Source organism: Heterodontus francisci, chromosome 10 (assembly GCF_036365525.1).
Source record: "Heterodontus francisci isolate sHetFra1 chromosome 10, sHetFra1.hap1, whole genome shotgun sequence".
NCBI classification, from domain to species: domain Eukaryota; kingdom Metazoa; phylum Chordata; class Chondrichthyes; order Heterodontiformes; family Heterodontidae; genus Heterodontus; species Heterodontus francisci.
This window is the reverse complement of record NC_090380.1, coordinates 63,957,099-63,979,418: the sequence shown is the minus strand read 5'-3', so window position 1 is coordinate 63,979,418 and position 22,320 is coordinate 63,957,099. Positions and strand designations below refer to the sequence as shown.

The following is a 22,320-nucleotide window of genomic DNA, read 5'->3' as shown; positions in this document are numbered from 1 at the left end:
ATTAACCCTGATTCATTACACAATACGAGATCTAAGATAGCTTTATCCCTAATCGGTTCTACAATGTATTTCTCCAATAAACTGTTATGAAAACATTCTTCAAGCTCATCTTCTAGACCACTGCTGCCAATTTGATTGTCCCAGTCTATATGCAGATTAAAGTCCTCCACAATTAATACATTACCTTTTTTACACGCTCCAATAATTTCCCAATTAATGTTCTGTGCAATAGTATAACTACTGTTAGGGGGCCTGTAAATTACTCCCACCAATGTTTTCTGACTTCTGTTATTCCGAATTTCCACCCAAACTGATTCTACTTCATGATCCTCTGAGGCCTCGAATTGGATGAACACCATTTTGCAAAAGAACACTAAAACTCATGCCAGGAGGACAGATCGAAGTGGGAGGAGGCTAGTGTTGGGTGAGTGGAGTTGCTGCTGGCGACGCATAGAACCTCTCTGCTTATGAGTTCAGTGGTTGAACATCAAACAAGTTTTCTTTTCAATGTCTGTCTTATTCAAACAGTTATAAAGCTGTAATGACATGGGTCTCATACACCCAATGTTTTTACAACCTTGGGAGCAAGAAGAGAGGCTGTCAGCGAGGAGGACTTTTGCCCCTCAGCAGTTGAGGTAGCAACACCATCTGCAAGCAGTATAAGAGGCGGTGGCTGCTCAGAATGATACCATCCAGGGAAGGCATCAGAGAAGATGGATGCTGGCTAGTCAATGCATCCTCGGGACAAGGACTAACTACCTTCAGATGTTGGAGAGGCATTGCCAGATTCGACTGAGGATGTCACATGAAATGGTCACTGAGATTTGTGGGATCGTTCAGCAAGACCTGCAACCATGTGATTTTGGTGGGAACCCCATGCCGGTTGCCCTCGAGATGACTGCGGCATTCAATTTTTTCACAAGCAGTGCTTTCCAGGGCTCAACGGGCAATATATGTGGTATCTTCCAGGCTGGCACTCACAGGTACATAAAGGAGATGACCAATAATCCGGCATGTCAATGATTTAATTTATTTCTTAGTAGACGAGGACAGCCAGGCAGCAAGGTCATCAGCCTTCAGTTCCATCGTTCATTTCCCTAGAGTGCAAGGAGTCCAGGGGGTCATTGACTGAAGTCATGTGGCCATTAGAGTTCCCTGGGACCAGCCAACTGAATTTGTGAATTGCAAAGGCTTTCACTCTTTGAACATTCAACCGGTTTGTGACCACAGGTGAAAAATTGTGCATGTCTGTGTTCATTTCCCAGGGAGCTGACACAACGCATACATTTTGCGAAGCTCACAACTCCCACAAACTTTTGAGGCGCCAGCCCAGGTTGACGGCTGGATCCTGGGTGACCAGGGTTACCTGCTTTGGATATGGTTGATGACACCAATGAAGCATCCCCAAAGTGCAGCAGAAGAGCAATGCAGCTCACACCTCCACCAGAGCCATCATCGAACACACCATTGGCTTGCTGAAAATGAGGTTCCATTGCCTTGACCGGTCTGGAGGGGCTCTGCAGTACACACCAGACAGGGTCTCATAAATAATTGTAGTCTGCTGTGCAATGCACAAACTGGCAATGTAGACATATTTTGCAGCAGGTGAAACAGGAGGAGCACCACTCCTCGTCAGATGTGGATGAATTGGATGAGCCTGAGGAGAAAGTCATGAATGTGATTGAGCCTTTAATGGATGCCGAGGCTATGGAGAGACGTGCATGGGATACCAGGGACAACCTTATATTTGCACGTTTCGGCCAAGAGTGAGGCACCTGCTTGATTATTCAAAGGCCTGAGCTCCATTGCCTTCCTGGGATGTTGACCTACCCCTGGCAGTCTCCCTTGTGGTCCAAACTCAAAACAGGCGTCCTCTGCCATCTACAATTGCATGGGGAGTGGAAGTTTGTGAAATGTGTTTGTTGGTGAATACTGAATTCGAAGAAATCTTTGCCACACTTGGACATATGTCTATTATCCAACCATGACTACTTAATCAAAACCAGAACCATCATAACAAAGTACTTTGAGTGCCCCTGCATCATCTTACAGCTTCGAGATGTGAGTAGACTCGAGCAATCTCCTTTTACAAGGCATGGAAGTGAGAGTCAGCTGAGCCTCTGGCTGAAGCCATGTGCCACAGGCTGACAAGTGCAAAACTGCATACTCAAACTAGCAATCAATGAAGACTGAATACAAAGACAAAAAAATTTCAACAATAAAGGCCATGTCTGTTACCCCTCTGTAAGCATCAAAGTGTGCCTGCCATTGCACTTAGCTCTTGAATTCGGCAAGTTTCAAGAAATGATGAAAATGTCCGAAATAACGAAGCAGAAAAAATATATTGTGAACTACGTACATGGGTAATCTTGTTGATTTGGCTGCTCGTGCAACCTTCGTGTTCATAATTCCTTAAGTTTACGCTTTCTCCCACTATGTTTGAGTGGGAGAAAGTGGTTGATACAACCAGACATCATCAACAGAGGTGGAGGCAGTCTGCTCGTTGCACTGCCCCATTGCTACAGATGACCGTGCTGGGCGTCCTCTAGAGGTGCGGGGCCTTGAGGGCTGCATCCTACTGGGAGCATCCCCCTTGGCCTTGTCTGCTGGAGGTAATGGGGTCAATGGCAGGGGGGGATGAGGAGACAATGCTCACTGGGGGGGTTTCCTGAGAGGAAGGTCCCAGGGCAGTTGGGACAAACTCCTCCTCCATCTGGGTGCACGATGGCACCTGCTTGTCTCGCTGAGGGGAAGGGGCACCCGGAGGGTGGCCCAGGTGCCTAGTCCCACTCTCGTTTAGCTACTACTGCACAGAGCCATTGGCTACAGAGATGGCGTGCAGGTCAGAGTGCATATGGGTTGAGGGCTCGACCTGGCCCTCCATGGCGGTCACCTCCCTCTCTGGAGGAAGTGATACGCTCACATGCCTGGGACACAGCAGACCTCCTGGCTTGCATGGACTCCTCCAACTGTGCAAAGCTGCGCATGACCTCTGGCATCTCCCACATGTGTTTCCCAAACATTCGCTGCATTTCCAACTGACTTCTTGTGGCCTCCACCAGCGGATTATCATTATCGTGGGGCTCAGCAGGGGCCTGGGCCACAGCACACCTCCGAATGTCAGGGGACCCAACTGTAACATTCTCCCTCAGCTGCTGCGATATGTCTATGCTTTACCTAACAGATTGTGACCCTGACTCTACGCGCAAATCCTCCATGGACCATGTGGATGTGATGGCGCTGGCAGAGGATGCTGAAGAGGCAGGTGCACCCTCTGGGGCATTGGTATCATCGTCCCCAGTGGCGGAGTCAACAGTTTGCTTGCTTGCCATTGTACTTGTGTGATTGTGGGCACCTGCAGTGGAGAATAAACAGAACTACGTTAAGTGTCATCGCAGCATGAGCGCATCACTTTTTTCGCATGGTCCTCCTGTATACCCATATGGCAGAAACAGTAAGTTTGGCTCTTCATCCTTACGCCTAGATAGCCCAGTCTCATTGTCTGCAATGGCTCACCCTCCCTCCTCTCTTGCTATCTTGACTGCCTCATCCTCTGCTGGGCTCAGGAATCTTGGATCTGGAACACCACCCCCTGTACTGGTGCACTTCCACTGATTGTGGGTCTGTTTGTCCTGCGCAAAAAAGTGCTGGGTTAATGACATGACAAGTGATGCCTAACCCCACCCCCCCCCCCCCCCCAACCCCCTTGTCTGCATGCATCTCCATCACACATACTGGTCTGTCAGTCGCACGCTGCATCCAAGCGCAACCAGACTCCAGGCTTCCATGTTCTGTGGCCACAATCGCTATTTGGTATCAAGCTGATCCCGCATTCACCCGCCTGGCATGGATGCCCACTGAAAATGTTTTGAGGACCCCAGGAGTTACCATTTGTTATGATTTGATGACATCACTTGCCCTCGCCGATCTGTGTAGGTCATTGACCATTTCTTACACTGCACCAAGGTTCTACTTCGAACCACACGGTTCGACACTTTCTCTGCCACCTCCATCCAGGCCACCTTGGACAGATGGGAGGGTCTTATGGTCTCTGCCTACATGCAGACATGGTGGTGTTAGGAGTGAAACAAACCAATTAATAACAAAGGGGGTGGTTTGGTGTTGGAGAGGTGTAAATACAAGTGAGGATGGGTAAAATAATATACTAAATTAAGGGGGAATACCGTAGAATATTCTCCTTACAGACAAACAGCCACGCTGGTGAGCCTCCATGATTGTACTGAAAAATGATTTATAGCTCTGCTGTATACGATTCTTCACTGAATGAGGGCAGGTTCCACCAATGAAAGATATTTCCCACCGCATGATCATGTCTCCTGTGCCCACCACCGGCCCTTTGATTTTCAATTACAATTGCGTGGAAACCGACAAAAGGGGAGGCAGCGGAGGTGCTGCCTGCTTCCAGTTCCGCTGTCGGAAAAGGCATGATATGGATGAAATTTCACCCACAGTTAAAGCTACTAATATTGGGTAAAACAGATTATCTCTTCCAAAAGTTCTTAAAATTCTGAGTATGGTGATATTGGTCCAAAATTTGCTGGAGCTAGTCATTTTGAACTGAATGGCGGGAGTTGCATTTCTGTCACCCTTTTGGCCCCAATTAGTTTTGTGCCAAAATTGTTTAAAGTATGAGTTGATAACTTGCATCTGGGACCTTGTTGAATGATGGGACCAATCTTCTAGCTCCTTAACCAATTAAATTTAAGCATAGGAAAGCACACAGAGAAGGAAATGGGCGTGAATTGGAGCCAAATTAAATGCAGAAAGAAAAATAAAGTTGAAACTTTTCATCTTGCACTCATCAGGACAGATGCTGGTATGCCAAATTTCAAAAGGAGCAACAATTTATACGGCATGAGAAAAGGATGTTGATTGGTTGGCAAGTAGACTCTGGTCGAGGTGTTGCCATGGAGAATACACCAGGGAACTATTGTCCCCCACGCTTTTAGTTTAATTCAAAAAAGACGCAATGCATGGACATGTTCCTTTTGCCTGCAGAGGACAGGTCCCTGCATATGAATATATGTAGCTTCTAGGAAGCATAAGTGAGCCACATTGTGAGCCCGACTGATTATCTTAAATTGGTTGTTTGTGTGATTCTTAGCACTCACTGAACAATCACGAGCGTGCTATCAAATTGAGGAATCACATCTGATGTTAGACATTGTAGGCTGAATTTTCATAGGACGGCGAGCTTCAAAAGGTGTGCGGCACACGCGAGACGTACGCTGTGGAAACGCCGCGATATTTCACGCGGCGCCTCATTAGCATGGCGGGGGCGGAATGTCTGCCCCCAATGATGTAGAGGGGGCAGGCGCTCTGTCCCTGGTGACGGTGTACAACGCCATCGCACAGGCTCCGGCCTCAGTTTCAAAGGGCTTCAGGCCCTTCTGTTTAATTTCAATGTTTGAAGTGGCAGGTGGGAAAACATTAATGTAAAAACTTTATTATCAGTTTAAATCCTCTCTCCCACCCCTCAATGAATAATCAATATCTTCTTCTTCTTTGGCCTCCTTATCTCGAGAGACAATGGAGGTGGTCAGTGGTGTGTGGAGCAGCGCTTGGAGTGGCTATAAAGGCCAATTCTAGAGTGACAGACTCTTCCTCTTCCACAGGTGCTGCAGAAAAATTTGTTTGTCGGGGCTGTTACACAGTTGGCTCTCCCCTTGCGCCTCTGTCTTTTTTCCTGCCAACTACCAGGTCTCTTCGACTCGCCACACTTTAGCCCCGCCTTTATGGGTGCCCGCCAGCTCTGGCGAACGCTGGCAACTGACTCCCACGACTTGTGATCAATGTCACAGGACTTCATGTCGCGTTTGCAGACGTCTTTAAAGTGGAGACATGGACGGCCGGTGGGTCTGATACCAGTGGCGAGCTCGCTGTACAATGTGTCTTTGGGGATCCTGCCATCTTCCATGCGGCTCACATGGCCAAGCCATCTCCAGCGCCGCTGACTCAGTAGTGTGTATAAGCTGGGGATGTTGGCCGCCTCGAGGACTTCTGTGTTGGAGATACGGTCCTGCCACCTGATGCCAAGTATTCTCCGGAGGCAGCGAAGATGGAATGAATTGAGACGTCGCTCTTGGCTGACATACGTTGTCCAGGCCTCGCTGCCATAGAGCAAGGTACTGAGGACACAGGCTTGATACACTCGGACTTTTGTGTTCCGTGTCCGTGCGCCATTTTCCCACACTCTCTTGGCCAGTCTGAACATAGCAGTGGAAGCCTTTCCCATGCGCTTGTTGATTTCTGCATCTAGAGACAGGTTACTGGTGATAATTGAGCCGAGGTAGGTGAACTCTTAAACCACTTTCAGAGCGTGGTCGCCGATATTGATGGATGGAGCATTTCTGACGTCCTGCCCCATGATGTTCGTTTTCTTGAGGCTGATGGTTAGGCCAAATTCATTGCAGGCAGCCGTAAACCTGTCGATGAGACTCTGCAGACACTCTTCTGTACTCGCTGAGCGGCCGGGGTGGGGGGGGGGGGGCCCACACTGAGGCCTCACCACTGCCGGTAAAATGGGGTAGGACCTTCCTGACGCGAGGCCCTTGGGCCATTCCCACAAACATTTTCCAGGCCCTGACGCTATGATCCCCAACGTTGAGGGGCTTGTAAAATTCAGCCCTGTGTTCTGAGTTTTGCAAGTACAGGTTGGTTGAGTATGGTAAGTACTCTGTCTATTGCAAACAGCCGAAGGGACGTGCTGTTTGATATGTCCCAACGACTGACCCATTGTACGGTCTACGTACCTCGCGTCACACCGGCACTGGAATTCATATACCACATTACTCATTTGTATGGAAGGCAGACGTTTTTTGGCTTGACGGCAGCATTGTGTTCGGGAAAATACCACTCGTGTTGCTACTGCATAGTAGCAGTGTGAAATGGCTAGCTTCACCTGTTGCTCAGATTTTTGAGATACCTTACCCTTCCAGGGTAATTTGAGGCAGACTGGGCACTTTTCAGGTCCAAAAATGGTGGCCTTGGGCCCATTTGTGAGTATACGCAATGCACAGTGAGCAATGATCTGATTGGAGTTGATATTATCCTGCCACCGCTGGAGTACTGTGTACAGTTCTGTGCACCTCACTATAGGAAGGATGTGATTGCATTATAGAGGGTGCAGAGGAGATTCACCAGGATGTTGCCTGGGCTGGAGCATTTCAGCTATGCAGAGACACTGAAAAGGCTCGGGTTGTTTTCCTTAGAGCAGAGAAGGCTGAGGGGGACATGATTGAGGTATACAAAATTATGAGGGGCATTGGTAGGTTAGATAGGAAGAAGCTTTTTCCCTTAACGGAGGGATCAATAACCAGGGGGCACAGATTTAAGGTAAGGGGCAGGAAGTTGAGAGGGGATTTGAGGAAAACTATTTTTAACTCCGAGGGTGGTTGGAATCTGGAACGCGCTGCCTGAAGAGGTGGTAGAGGCAGGAACCCACATAACATTTAAGAAGTATTTAGATGAGCACTTGAAATGCCATAGCATACAAGGCTATGGGCCAAGTGCTGGAAAATGGGATTAGAATAGTTAGGTGCTTGATGGCTGGCACAGACAGATGGGCTGAAGGGCCTGTTTCTGTGATGTATGACTGACTCTATGCAGGATAGCTTTGATGCGCCCTATTTCAGCATCAAGCTTGCACAGTGAGCAAATGGCTTGGGCCCTATTTATGAGATTGCCAATAAGGCCTGTCTTATAGTGTGAGGAGCTGTAGGAATCCCAATGCCAGCATTTGTTGCCCATCCCTAATTGTTGTTGAGCTGGTGGTGAACCACCTTCTTGAACTGCTGCAGTCCATCTGGTGTATGTACACCCACAGTGCTGTTAGGAGGGGAGTTCCAGGTTTATGACTCAGCGACAATGAAGGAACAATGATATAGTTCCAACTCGGGAGTGTGTATGACTTGGAAGGGAACTTGCGGGTGGTGGTGTTCCCATGGGTCTGCTGCCCTTGTCCTTCTAGGTGGCAGATGTCATGGGGTTTGAAGGTGCTGTCGAAGGAGGCTTGGTGAATTGCTCCAGTGCATCTTTTATATGGTACACACTGCTGCCATTGTGCACCAATGGTGGAGAGAGTGAACGTTGAAGGTGGTGGATGGGGTGCCAGTCAAGTGGACTGCTCTGTCCTGGATGGTGTCGAGATGCAGTCATCCAGGCAAGTGGGGAGTATTCCATCACACTCCTGACTTATACCTTGTAGATGGTGAACAGGCTTTGGGGAGTCGGGAGGTAAGTTACTCGCTGTAGAATTCCCAGCCTCTGACATGCTGTTGTAGCCACAGTATTTATATGAATGGTCCAGTTAAGTTTCTGGTCATTGGTAACCCCCAGGATGTTGATGGTGGGGGATTCAGCGATGGGAGCTGGATTTTACCAACCCATGATATCGGGCTGTGTGGCAGGTTGGGAGGGGGGCTTCTGGGAGATGGGTCCAACAGAGGCCCGCCATGGAGGCTGACGCCAGGAGGGCCTGGCGCGATCCTCCCGGTGGTGACAAGGCTCCATGGCGTCCCCTCTGCCGCTGGGTGACAGGAACAGCATTTCAATATGTAAATTAATGAATGAATTTAGATCATTTAATCTTTGGGGCCCGCTGCGATCCTCTGCAGCGGCCGGCACTTGCGCGCCTTCAATTAGAGGCCTGCTCAAGTCGGAGAAAAAAGAACCCGACCCGAACCCGACCGAACCACAGCAGGCCCGAGCCCGACCTGGTCCACGTCCCTCCGATTTAGCCCCGGGCCCGACCGGCCCGAACCCACCCCAACTCAACTCGACCCGACCCAAGCCCAACCCAACCATCCCTTTACTTACCTTCCTGACACCGAACTTGCAAGAAGCTGCAGCGCATGTGCGATGATGTCATAGTGATATTGCTCTCTCACTGCACAAACTCCATTTCGTCTTGGACTCCCAGCTCAGGTTAGTTTTTTAATTTCAATACTTACCAGCAAAGCATTTACCGTGTGTATCTGGCCCAACCTGACCCGACTCGACTTGACCTGGACTTGACCTGACCCGAACCCAGCGCATGTCGTCGGGTTCGGGTCAGGTAGAAGGCCTCTACCTTCAATTTCCAGTCTGGGGAAAGCCAGCGTGACACTGGTAGAGGGGGAGGAGTTAAGATTTTCAGTGCGGTGGGTTAGACAGGGTCAAATAAACGTTAGTGCAGGGCATGGTGGGAATGGGTGAACTTTCAACTTTGTACAGTCTGCGGGAGTTGGGGGGAGGTCACAATTCAAAGGCAAGTGCTTTGTGGGGGGGTGGGGTGGTGTGCAAATACATAATGCAATTTCTATTGGGGGATTGGAAAGGAGCATTACAATTTTATTTTGTAAATTTCGAACTTTAAAAGTTCCAATTTGCCAGCAGGGATGGCTGCCCTTTAAAAATGGCACCAGTGCCTGCGTGCAGGCAGCTGACGCCATTGCTGGTGACAGACAGCCTGCCCCCTCCACGTGATTGGTGGGGGGGGGGGCTGACCTGGTTCTTTAAATGAGCCGCTGCGCAGGAGGTTGCGGCGGATCTTCGGCAGGCGGCCTGCACGTTTTTTGAGCTCGCTGCCAGGAGCAGCAACAGGCGTTTAAAGTCCAACCCAGTAATTCTGTTGTCTGCCAAGGGGAGATTCTCTCTTGATGGAGATAGTCATTGCCCGCCACTTATGTGGCACAACGGTTACTTGCCACTTAGCTCAAGCCTGAATGTTGTCCAGGTCTTGATACATGTGGAGATGGACTGCTTCAGTATCTGAGGAGTGGTGAATGGTTATGAACATTCCAATCATCAATGAACATCTCCACTTCTGACCTTAAGATGGAGAGAAGGTCATTGATGTAGCAGCTGAAGATGATTGAGCCTAGGAGACTACCCTGAGGAACTCCTGCAGTGATGCCCTGAGGCTTAGATGTTTCACCTCCAACAACCACAACCATCTTCAACTATCACTATGAACACTATCACTTCTCCCTCAACATCCTGGGGGTTACCATTGACCAGAATTTGAACTGGAGTAGCCATATAAATACTGCGGCTACAAGAGCAGGCCAGAGGCTAGGAATCCTGAGGCGAGTAACTCACCTGACTGCCCAAAGCCTGCCCATCATCTACAAGGCACAAGTCAGGAGTGTGATGGAATACTCTCCACTTGCCTGGATGGATGCAGCTCCAACAACACTCAAGAAGCTCGACACCATCCAGGACAAAGCAGCCCGCTTGATTGGCACCCCCTCCAGAAACGTTCACTCCCTCCACCACCAATGCACAGTGGCAGCAGTGTGTACCATCTGTAAGATGCACTGCAGTAATGCACCAAGGCTCCTTAGCACCTTCCAAACTCACAACCTCCAGCACCTAGAAGTTGCATAGGAACACAGCCACTTTCAAGTTCCCTTCCAAGCCACGCACCGTCCTGACTTGGAACTATATCGCCATTCCTTCACTGTCACTGGGTCAAAATCTTGGAACTCCCTTCCTAAAAGCACTGTGGGTGTTCCTACCACTCATGGACTGGAGTGGTTCCAGAAGGCAGCTCACCACCACCTTCCCGAGGGCAATTAGGGATGGGCAATAGATATGGATCTAGCCAGCAATGCCCACATCCCATGAACAAAATAAAAATATCTTCCTTTATGCTAGGTATGACTGCAACCATGGCCAGATTGGATTTGTCCTGCTTTTGGTGGACTGGACATACCTGGCCAATTTTACACTTTGGCAGGTATATGTGAGTGTTGTAGCTGTACTGGAACAGCTTGGGTGGGTAGTAGCAAGTTCTAAAGCCTAAGTCTTCAGTATTGCAGCCTGAATGTTGTCAGGTCCCATAGTCTTTGCTATATTAAAAAAAAACACAGGAAAAAAAAAAGTAAAGATGACAAAATAAAATCTGGAATTGCAGGTTAGTTTCATAGTCCCAGTAATAGTGCCATCATCAATTGTCATAAAAACACACCTGGCTCACTTATGTCTTTTAGGGAAGGAAATCTGCCATCCTTACCTGGTCTTGCCTACATGTGACTACAAACCCACAGCAATGTAGTTGACTCTTAACTGCCCTCTGAAATGGCCGAGCAAGCCACTCGTTTGCTCAAGGGCAATTAGGGCTGGCAACAAATGCTGCCCTTGCCAGTGATGTCACATCCCATGAAAGAATTTTTTTTTTAAATCGTGCCTTCAGCCATTTCTTGGTATCACGTGGAGTGAATTGAATTGGCTGAAAACAGGCATCTAAAGTGCTGGGGACAATAAAAGGAGGCTGAGATGGATCATCCACTTGGCATTTCTGGCTAAAGATGGTTGCAAATTGTATTTTGTATTTTGGACTGACAAGTGTATCAATGAACAGAAATAAAAGCAAAATACTGTGGATCCTGGAAATCTGAAATAAAAAGAAAGTGCTGGAGATACTCAGCAGGTTTGGCAGTATCTGGGGAGAGAGAAACAGAGTTAATATTTCAGGTCTGTGACCTATCATCGTCGTTCTGATGAAAGGTCACAGACCTGAAACGTTGACTCTGTTTCGCTCCCAAGGATAGGCACCAACATGTTGCACCACGGACATTTGACAAAATTATTGACTCAGCCACGGATATGAGGGCAATTAATCTGTATATAAAGTGTATAGTCAATCTAATGCCATCAAAACAACAGTCCGATTTAAAACATTTCTCCCTATAAATAAAGTAGCTAAGCATACAACAATCACTGGATGGCAGCACAACTGTATGAGGGAGCTAGCAAGCAAAATAGTATGCAGTGCCAATGTGAATTACTTTTGTGAACTGAATAGAGCTAACTACACCATGACACTGGGTGATAGATGGAGCTTATCAGATGACCTTTGTGGATTCACCCAGTGTCGGTTTCTTGGATGAATTTGCACTCCCATGACACTCAAGGAGAGGATTGTTACTGTGGATATTGAGCTGAGGCAATAGAAACATCAGCAATAGGAAGACTGACCATTTCTCAAACTTATTCTCTCAAGACAATTTAACCCATGATAGTCATTGTTCAAGCAACTTCTCCACCTGCTTGTAACGTGTATTTGAAGACAGGGCAGCCAACAAATGGGCAATTATCTCCAAATCAGGAGCATTTTATAGGATGGAGCAGATAGTACTTCAGAAGTGTCATGTAAAACAGAAAAGCAAAGTGGAACAGGAAAGGACAGAGATTAACAGTAAGTAGCCAAGACTAGTTTATTCATCTTGACAGGCTGTTAAACTAAGTCCTGGATTCTAAAATACTGAAACGACAGCATCTCTCACTGACAAAATGTCATTTACTCACCGAAGCTAGTGATAAAATTAGATGAACACAATTACAAATAAAGAGTGCCCTTCAGTTCCAATAAAGTGATTCTCTTAATTCACTTATGTCTATATCTCAGTCTATCACTGTCGATTCTGATTCAGCTCTGACCAGGGGATAATTATTAACAAAAAGCTTTTCTGCAAAAGGTTGAGCAGTTGTCACTGCATGTATTATTCAGTTACAAAATGTTTAGTCACTATCTGTAAGATTGTTCTCTAGCATAACCAATTCATGTTCAAGCCAAATTTCTTACCTGTTTTCAAAGGTGCACTTGTAACGTAATGTACTTAAATGATACAACTTTCAAATGACATTGGCCACACAGGTTATCTTCCCTCAAACTGGATAGTAAATGGTGCACATTGCAGTTACTGATCTTTGACATACCTGCAACACTTGTCCTCTAATCTAATTTGCAGCAAAAAAAAATCAGTTAATGACCATTTCTAACATAGTCATTGAAACATAATTTTTTACTATATCTTTACTTGGTTGAGGGAAGGGCATGATTGGCAACTAAATATCCCAGGATATCGATGCTTCCGGCGGGATAGAGAGGGAGGTAAAAGGGGTGGAGGAGTTGCAGTACTGGTCAAAGAGGATATCACAGCTGTGCTGAAGGAGGGCACTAGGGAGGACTCGAGCAGTGAGGCAATATGGGCAGAACTCAGAAATAGGAAGGGTGCGGTAACAATGTTGGGGCTGTACTACAGGCCTCCCAACAGCGAGCGTGAGATAGAGGTACAAATATGTAAACAGATTATGGAAAGATGTAGGAGCAACAGGGTGGTGGTGATGGGAGATTTTAATTTTCCCAACATTGACTGGGATTCACTTAGTGTTAGTGGTCCAGATGGAGCAGAATTTGTAAGGAGCATCTTGGAGGGTTTTCTAGAGCAGTATGTAAATAGTCCAACTCGGGAAGGGGCCATACTGGACCTGGTGTTGGGGAATGAGCCCGGCCAGGTGGTTGAAGTTTCAGTAGGGGACTACTTTGGGAATAGTGATCACAATTCCGTAAGTTTTAGAATACTCATGGACAAAGACGAGAGTGGTCCCAAAGGAAGAGTGCTAAATTGGGGGAAGGCCAACTATACCAAAATTCGGCAGGAGCTGGGGAATGTAGATTGGGAGCAGCTGTTTGAAGGTAAATCCACATTTGATATGTGGGAGGCTTTTAAAGAGAGGTTGATTAGCGTGCAGGAGAGACATGTTCCTGTGAAAATGAGGGATAGAAATGGCAAGATTAGGGAACCATGGATGACAGGTGAAATTGTGAGATTAGCTAAGAGGAAAAAGGAAGCATACATAAGGTCTAGGAGGCTGAAGAAAGACGAAGCTTTGAAAGAATATCGGGAATGTAGGACCAATCTGAAACGAGGAATTAAGAGGGCTAAAAGGGGTCATGAAATATCTTTAGCAAACAGGGTTAAGGAAAATCCCAAAGCCTTTTATTCATATATAAGGAGCAAGAGGGTAACAAGAGAAAGGATTGGCCCACTCAAGGACAAAGGAGGAAAGTTATGCGTGGAGTCAGAGAAAATGGGTGAGATTCTAAACGAGTACTTTGCATCGGTATTCACCGAGGAGAGGGACATGACGGATGTTGAGGTTAGGGACAGATGTTTGATTACTCTAGGTCAAGTCGGCATAAGGACGGAGGAAGTGTTGGGTATTCTAAAAGGCATTAAGGTGGACAAGTCCCCAGGTCCGGATGGGATCTATCCAAGGTTACTGTGGGAAGCGAGAGAGGAAATAGCTGGGGCCTTAACAGATATCTTTGCAGCATCCTTAAACACGGGTGAGGTCCCGGAGGACTGGAGAATTGCTAATGTTGTCCCCTTGTTTAAGAAGGGTAGCAGGGAAAATCCAGGTAATTATCGACCGGTGAGCCTGACGTCAGTGGTAGGGAAGCTGCTGGAGAAGATACTGAGGGATAGGATCTATTCCCATTTGGAAGAAAATGGGCTTATCAGTGATAGGCAACATGGTTTTGTGCAGGGAAGGTCATGTCTTACCAACTTAATAGAATTCTTTGAGGAAGTGACAAAGTTGATTGATGAGGGAAGGGCTGTAGATGTCATATACATGGACTTCAGTAAGGCGTTTGATAAGGTTCCCCATGGTAGGCTGATGGAGAAAGTGAAGTCGCATGGGGTCCAGGGTGTACTAGCTAGATGGATAAAGAACTGGCTGGGCAACAGGAGACAGAGAGTAGCAGCGGAAGGGAGGTTCTCAAAATGGAGACGTGTGACCAGTGGTGTTGCACAGGGATCCATGCTGGGACCACTGTTGTTTGTGATATACATAAATGATTTGGAGGAAAGTATAGGTGGTCTGATTAGCAAGTTTGCAGACGACACTAAGATTGGTGGAGTAGCAGATACTGAAGGGGACTGTCAGAGAATACAGCAGAATATAAATAGATTGGAGAGTTGGGCAGAAAAATGGCAGATGGAGTTCAATCAGGGCAAATGCGAGGTGATGCATTTTGGAAGATCCAATTCAAGAGTGAATTATACAGTAAATGGAAAAGTCCTGGGGAAAATTGATGTACAGAGAGGCTTGGGTGTTCAGGTCCATTGTTCCCTGAAGGTGGCAACGCAGGTCAATAGAGTGGTCAAGAAGGCATACGGCATGCTTTCCTTCATCGGACGGGGTATTGAGTACAAGGGTTGGCAGGTCATGTTACAGTTGTATAAGACTTTGGTTCGGCCACATTTGGAATACTGCGTGCAGTTCTGGTCGCCACATTACCAAAAGGATATAGATGCTTTGGAGAGGGTGCAGAGGAGGTTCACCAGGATGTTGCCTGGTATGGAGGGCACTAGCTATGAAGAGAGGTTGAGCAGATTAGGATTATTTTCATTAGAAAGACGGAGGTTGAGGGGGGACCTGATTGAGGTGTACAAAATCATGAGAGGTATAGACAGGGTGGATAGCAAGAAGCTTTTTCCCAGAGTGGGGGATTCAATTACTAGGGGTCACGAGTTCAAAGTGAGAGGGGAAAAGTTTAGGGGGGATATGCGTGGAAAGTTCTTTACGCAGAGGGTGGTGGGTGCCTGGAACGCGTTGCCAGCGGAGGTGGTAGACGCGGGCACGATAGCGTCTTTTAAGATGTATCTAGACAGATACATGAATGGGCAGGAAGCAAAGAGATACAGACCCTTAGAAAATAGGCGACATGTTTAGATAGAGGATCTGGATCGGCGCAGGCTTGGAGGGCCGAAGGGCCTGTTCCTGTGCTGTAATTTTCTTTGTTCTCTTTGTTCTTCCCCGACAGCTTTTAAAACTGCAAATTCAGCATGGATTTTGTTAAGGAAATGTAAATAGTTCATCATAGATCAAGGTTTATTAAAGCTATCCATTAGATTGTATTTGCTAATTATCGTATATGGATCAGCAGGATCACATTTTTGCCAATATCACTCGGTTCCATTACACCATACTCTTGTATTCATGAGGAACTTAGTGTTGACTTCTGGAGATTCATTGGATTTTCTTTGTTTTCCCTCAATGCAAGTTCTGGAACAATGGGATTCCAAATGGATAGCAGCGGAATTGCCACATTTATATAGGATTGAAAATCTAGCAACAGTCAACATGTCACTGAGCTTGTGTCCTAAGTGAAAATATTGTGTGCCAGAGCATAGAAATCGAGACATTCCCTTGACTTTTGTCATTTTTAAAATGAGGTTACATAACGCAACTAGGTTATTTTAAAACACAAGGTTAAAGGATTGGAGCAGGGGTGTCCTACCTTTTTGTGTGGAATGTATTACAATTTTTGTCTTACATATGGGGCTGGTGAGACAATTTCTCAATCAAAGATTAAGGCATTAAAATTTATTTTGCTATTAATCAAAACAACAAATTGTATTTTTGTGAAGAAGCATAAATGAGATTAATTTATTCACTTAATTTCTTGTCACTATGTTGGACACTGATTTTGTGAGATATACTTTTGTTTATGCAAGTAGTCAATGTCTGCCCATATACTTGTAGCGATGAGGAGTATTCTGGATAGATGCCCATCTGCCAGTAGTGATGTTGATCTCTGTCTCGCGCTCTCTGTCTCTGTCTCGCACTCTGTGGCTCGCTCCCTCTCTGGCCCGCTCTCTCTCTGGCCCGCCCTCGCGCTCTGTCTGTCGCGCCCTCGCGCTTCGCTGAGAGTGTGAACAGCAGTTTCCGAACTTCGGACACCTTCGTGGTTTTCCGGCGGCCTTTTTTAACAAAACAATCGGAACCCATTGGGAAAACCCCAAATTTGTCCACAGTTCGGAAAGCTTTGTTCCCGCGCTCAGCACCTGTCAGCAGTGAATATGGAAAGGATTGTTAATGAGCATTAGATAAAGATCTGAGCTTAGAAATTCCAGTTCAGCTGTGAAACTGACTGACTGTGATTTTGTTTTAATATAACTGGTCTGCTCGGAAAGAAAAAGGCAATGGAAAATTTCTTATCCCTGAAATTACCAGTCACAGACCTCAATTTTCTTTTCCCATAGACACTGGTGTCCATGTACAGATACGTTGCCAACTCCTGCTCTCACCACACTTGCTGCCAGACCTGCTGTGCATTTCCAGCACTTTCTGTTTTATATCAATGAACAGAGTTTGATTAATTATAGGATTTAGAACATAGAAAACATAGAAAAACATAGAAAAATACAGCACAGAACAGGCCCTTCGGCCCACGATGTTGTGCCGATCCTTTGTCCTCTGTCAAGGACAATTTAATCTATACCCCATATAGAACATAGAAAAATACAATTTGGTTCAGCAAAATAAGCATGCTATAGATGTAACAAACCTTAGAAAACTGTGCTGCTTCCTTCATGTGCTGAATGGCAATTGTTTATCATGATTGTCATCATGTGGCTGAAATCTGTCTTTTCTAAGATCATATGGAGGATGTGCACTCCCAGCAGCATTGTTTTCTCAAGTGGAAAATAATTGGTGTGATTCAGAATTAGTTCTAAAAAGCTCTGAAAAATTTATTTTTATGCTGCATTAATCAATTAATATTATTTTTTTCATCATTTTTATGAACATACATGAATGGATTATTACCGTTGTTGAAAAGTCAAAACCGCAACATATGTAAAGTTGTCGTTTGGTAGTACAGAACTTGAGTATTGCTGAAAACAGAAATTTTATCAAAGCTTTTCGTCTTGCACTCATCTGGACAATTTGCAAGAATACCAATGTAAGGGAAAGCAACAAATTTATAAGAGAGTGCTCTTTCCACCCCTCCTCCCCCCAACCGATTAACATACAGTATAAATTTATTGCTTTCCCTTCCATTGGTATTATTTTTTTACTTGGAGATACAGCACTGAAACAGGCCCTTTGGCCCAATGAGTCTGTGCCGACCAAGAACCACCCATTTATACTAACCCTACAGTAATCCCATATTCCCTACCACCTACCTACACTAGGGGCAATTTACAATGGCCAATTTACCTATCACCTGCAAGTCTTTGGCGGTGGGAGGAAACCGGAGCACCCGGCGAAAACCCACGCGGTCACAGGGAGAACTTGCAAACTCCGCACAGGCGAATTGTCCTGATGAGTGCAAGATGAAAAGCTTCGACAAATGTCTCTGTTTTCAGCAATACTCAAGATGTAAAGTTGTTCAACCCCACAGTTGAAGAATTGCAATCTATTGTTTCTTTCTGTGAATGTTTTACGTTTGAGGAAATTCACAAATATTCTATATATGTGTAATCATGCTGCGTTAGTAATTTTGATCAAATGTTTTATAATGTAAATGAAGGTGATTCCCATGTCTTGCTACCATTGCTATGAAAATAAATTGAACACAATCATTTCACATAATTGATTTTACAAAGCCATTCAGTCAGGCAGGTGTGAATGTGATATGTTCAAATGGAGGATAGGCAGTTTGAACATAGGATGATCCTCTATATTTGTGTTAATGTTTTATTTTTCAACCAAATATTTCATTATGCCCCATCCTTACAGTCTGTGGTTGAATGCAGCATACTATTAGAACATTTCATTATATCCCCAATTAAGCATCAATGAAGACTGGAGGAAACCTACACCACAATTTCTCGCTACTGCACACCACTGACAATATCACAATTAATCTTATTAATCTATGCAAATTTTTAAAAAAATTCTTCAATATATTTATGATCTCAAAAATGACTAATTTTAATGAAAATTTATATTTTCATGGTTGATCAACCCTTGCTTGCTTAATATTGATTGTCATTAGTGGCCATTAACAAGTGTTAATATTTTTGTTTTTCAATGGGATGTGGGAACTGCTAATAATCTTCATTCTTTCACAAAGAAATAAACAGCATTATACATGGCAAACTGCCTGTTAAAGTAAGTATCTAGGGTAGATATGAGTAATACAATATGTTAGTTGTACATTTACTGTTGTTGCTGTTTACAGATATTCCCTGGTGCGCTGCTCTAAAGATCAAAAATGGTTATGTCCATTGCAGAACACCACAAGGTGGATATTACAAAAATGTACAAGGAACTGTGTGTGATATTTCTTGTCGAAAAGGATATGAAATACATGGAACTGGCCGTGTCCATTGTCTTTCAAGTAAACGCTGGTCCCAAACAGTTACTTGCAGAGGTGGGTAACATCAAGAGTTATTTGTTTTTGTTGAGAGGGGGGTAATGGAATGAGTGGTGAAATTTTCACTCTCTGTTTTCATGGCATAACCATAGGAAGGTGATTAACTGAAACTAATAGTATAGTGAAGCCTGCTTTTATCATGTTTGATACAATATTCCAAAAGATCAGATTACTTCCTCTGCCTTCCTTTCTGATTTATTCATTTAATGCCGCAACAAACTCTTGCATTAAAACTTTGGAGAGAAGTTTCATATGATATACAGTTTGGAATCCTACACCTCAAACTACTTGGGAATTCCAAAATGTAGAAATAAACTGCATTAAATCAGTTAATGTAAAATTTTAAACTGCAACTAAATAAACTAATGGAAATTCTGTGAAATGCTGTCACTGATGCTGAATGAATAATTGAATTAATTACTGAATGTACTGTCTGGTAAGTTACAAGAAAAGAAAGAAAGCATTTCTATAGCTTCTTTCATGACCTCAGGCCATCACGCCAATGAAGTATTTTTGGTGTGCAATCACTGTTGTATTATATGGAAAAACCTGGTTCAGTGCTTATTGATTTAAAAATAATACTCCATGCCTTCTCATTTGATGGCTCTGTTGATACTTACACTGTCTAATGTGGATCTGAGCTCTGCAGAGCGGGAAGGTCCTGGTTTTGATTCTCCGTGAATGCTGAGTTAGCTGATCTCCGCCAAGGTGACAGTACGATGTGCAACCTCAGTCTCAGTGCTCTGAAAAGAAAATGCCTGACTTATTGCTGATAATTGCCATCCAATGACTCCTGCTGCAAGATGCACATTATGGATGTTTGTTGAGAACAAGATCAAGTTAGGCCATGATGCATTCCAAGGTAAAATATTCTGCCAACACTCACTTTCTAGGTTTGCAGATTAAGAATGGTAGCTTGGAATACCAGGAAGTGATGGATTTCTGAGGAACAATACACTACTAACCAGAACAGAGAAAAATTTGAGGAGTGGGAAAACAATAAAAACTAATAACTTTCTTTTTTTAAATTAACATTTAGTTGTTTGATCACAAAATAGCAGCATTAGTTGCACAATCTATCCATCATGGACAGTGTATCCAAATCAGGAAGGTGTATGACTTGAAGTGTTTCCACAATATTGCTGTTGCTTGATGGTAGAGGTTGCATGAGAGAGAAACTATCAAAGTCAGCATATCTGGTTGCTCCAATGGATATTGAGTTCAGTGTAGGAGCTCGAATCAAGTGAATTGCCCTGTCTTAGATGGTGTTGAGCTTCTTGAGTGTTGTTGAAGCTGCACCATCCAGGTGAGTATTGAGTATGTCTGACTTGACTTTTGTAGATGATGGACAGGCTCTGAGGGAATCAGGATATAACACTTTGCAGAGTCCCCAGCCTCTGTCCTGCTCTTGTAGCCATGATGTTGATCTGGCTGGGCCACTTGAAATCTAGTCAATGGTGACCTCTATGATCTTGATGGTGATGGTCACTTCCAAATATCACATGAAGTGAATCAAATTGGCTGTACTGGTATTTATTCTTCTATATTAAATAACCAGGTGGTGCAGGACTGGAGCCTAATCTGTACACGCTTTTATTTAGACATACATTACAAGCAGGCAAATCCAAACCTAACAACCATGATTTCAGTCCGCTCTGATATAACAGAGCGCCTCAGAATCCCCAGTTAATGTCAACCACCTGAATACAATAACATACTCAATTACTATACAATTAACATTTATGTTGGTGGGCAATGTTCTCTCTAAACTGCATGGGCGTGTGGCGGTGCAACATTTGGGAATGTGCGATGGAGGGAACAAATAGGCCGCACACTAGCAGCAGTCCCTTTAAGAGGCATGCATGAGCAGTAATTTTAAAGGGACTGTGCAATGCATCAAATATGCCGACCACAGCAAAGGGAAATTAGAAGGAACGTTGATGGTGGGCCCTCAGGAGTAGCTGAGTAGGATCATCCACATGCACTTTTGTTTGAAGACACTTGAAAACACTTCAACCTTGTCCCTTGCACTCCCATGTTGGAAACCATCATGTTTGAGGATGGGAATGTTCATGAATTCTTTTGTTAGTTATTTGGTTTCGGCCACCATTCTTGGTAATGTGAAAGGGCTACAGAGCTTAGATCTGATCCATTGATAGTGAGGCCACATGGTTTTGTCCACAGTATGCTGCTTTTGGGTGTTTAGCATCCAGGTAGCCTTGTGTAATAGCTTCACTAGAGTCAGGGACTGTTGGTTTGATGATGATCATGGAGTTATGGATGCATCAATCATGAGGCTACAGATTATGGTAGTATTAAATTCTGATAGTCCAAATGGCCCATAATGTGTTATGGATGTCAACCTTGGCTTCTAAATCTGTCTTTAGTCTGTCCCATTTAACATAGTGGTAGTACCACACAGCACGATGGTAGATGTCCTCACAATGGTAATGATACTTCGTCTTCACAAGGATTATATGGTAATCAGTTTTGCTAATGCTATCGTGGACAGGTAGGTTAGTGAAGAAAAGGTCAAGTAGATTACTTCCTAAAGTAAATTCCAGTCCAATTGGGCAGCTATGTCTTTTAGGACTAGACCAGCTCAGTCAATGGTGTTATTACTGAGCCACTATTAGTGATTAGAAATTGCATTTCTCCACCCAGAACACATTTTGTGCCCTTTTTTTCCCCTTAAAGCTCCTTCCAAGTGGTGTTCAACATGCAGGAGTACTGGTTCATCTGTGGAGGAATGGGAGATGATGTGTGGTTCAGTAGTTAGTGATCAATGGGAGGTTTCCTTGACCTTGTTTGAGCTGAAGCCATGAGACGACTTGCATCCTACGAGCTTTGTGATGTATCTAGCTAAACTAACATGCAGCACTCCTTCTGTGGTCCTATGGCATTAAACTTTCACATTAGACAGCATAAGTATCAACTGAACCATCAAATGCTGTGGAGCCTTGATTTATCATCTCATCCAAAAGTCCTTCAGTACTGCACTGAAGCCCTGGGAGTGGGGCTTGAACCTGTTAACCTTTGACTCAGAAGTGAGAGTGCCACCAACAGTAGCTTCAAGTAGAAAAAAAATGAGAAAAACATGGAATTTCTATAGAAATCAAGAGCTCCAAACAACAAAATTTCAATTTAAAAGATATTTTTATATATTGTAGCAGTGTAATAGAAAGCTTATCCATAATTGTTTGTATCATGAGCAGGTGAACTTGTCTAATACTATAGAGTGCAGTATGGCTGCACAAATGCCACTTAATTGAATGTGCAATTCGAATGCATACAATAACATTATTGTACAGTATTTATTTTCAAAAATCTAGTTGCTTGTAATCTAATGTTGCACAGTA

General features: G+C 44.7%; 1 protein-coding gene across 5 annotated transcripts in view; it reads left to right on the top strand.

Annotated features, from left to right (window-relative positions):
* Window positions 1-22,320, top strand: part of srpx (sushi-repeat containing protein X-linked) — a 135,859-nt gene that overhangs the window by 57,366 nt on the left and 56,173 nt on the right. For all 5 annotated transcript variants that reach the window (XM_068039901.1, XM_068039899.1, XM_068039900.1 and 2 more), the window contains one exon: window positions 18,767-18,958. In XM_068039901.1, coding sequence (XP_067896002.1) covers window positions 18,767-18,958 — 192 coding nt within the window. The remainder of the gene's footprint in view (window positions 1-18,766; window positions 18,959-22,320) is intronic.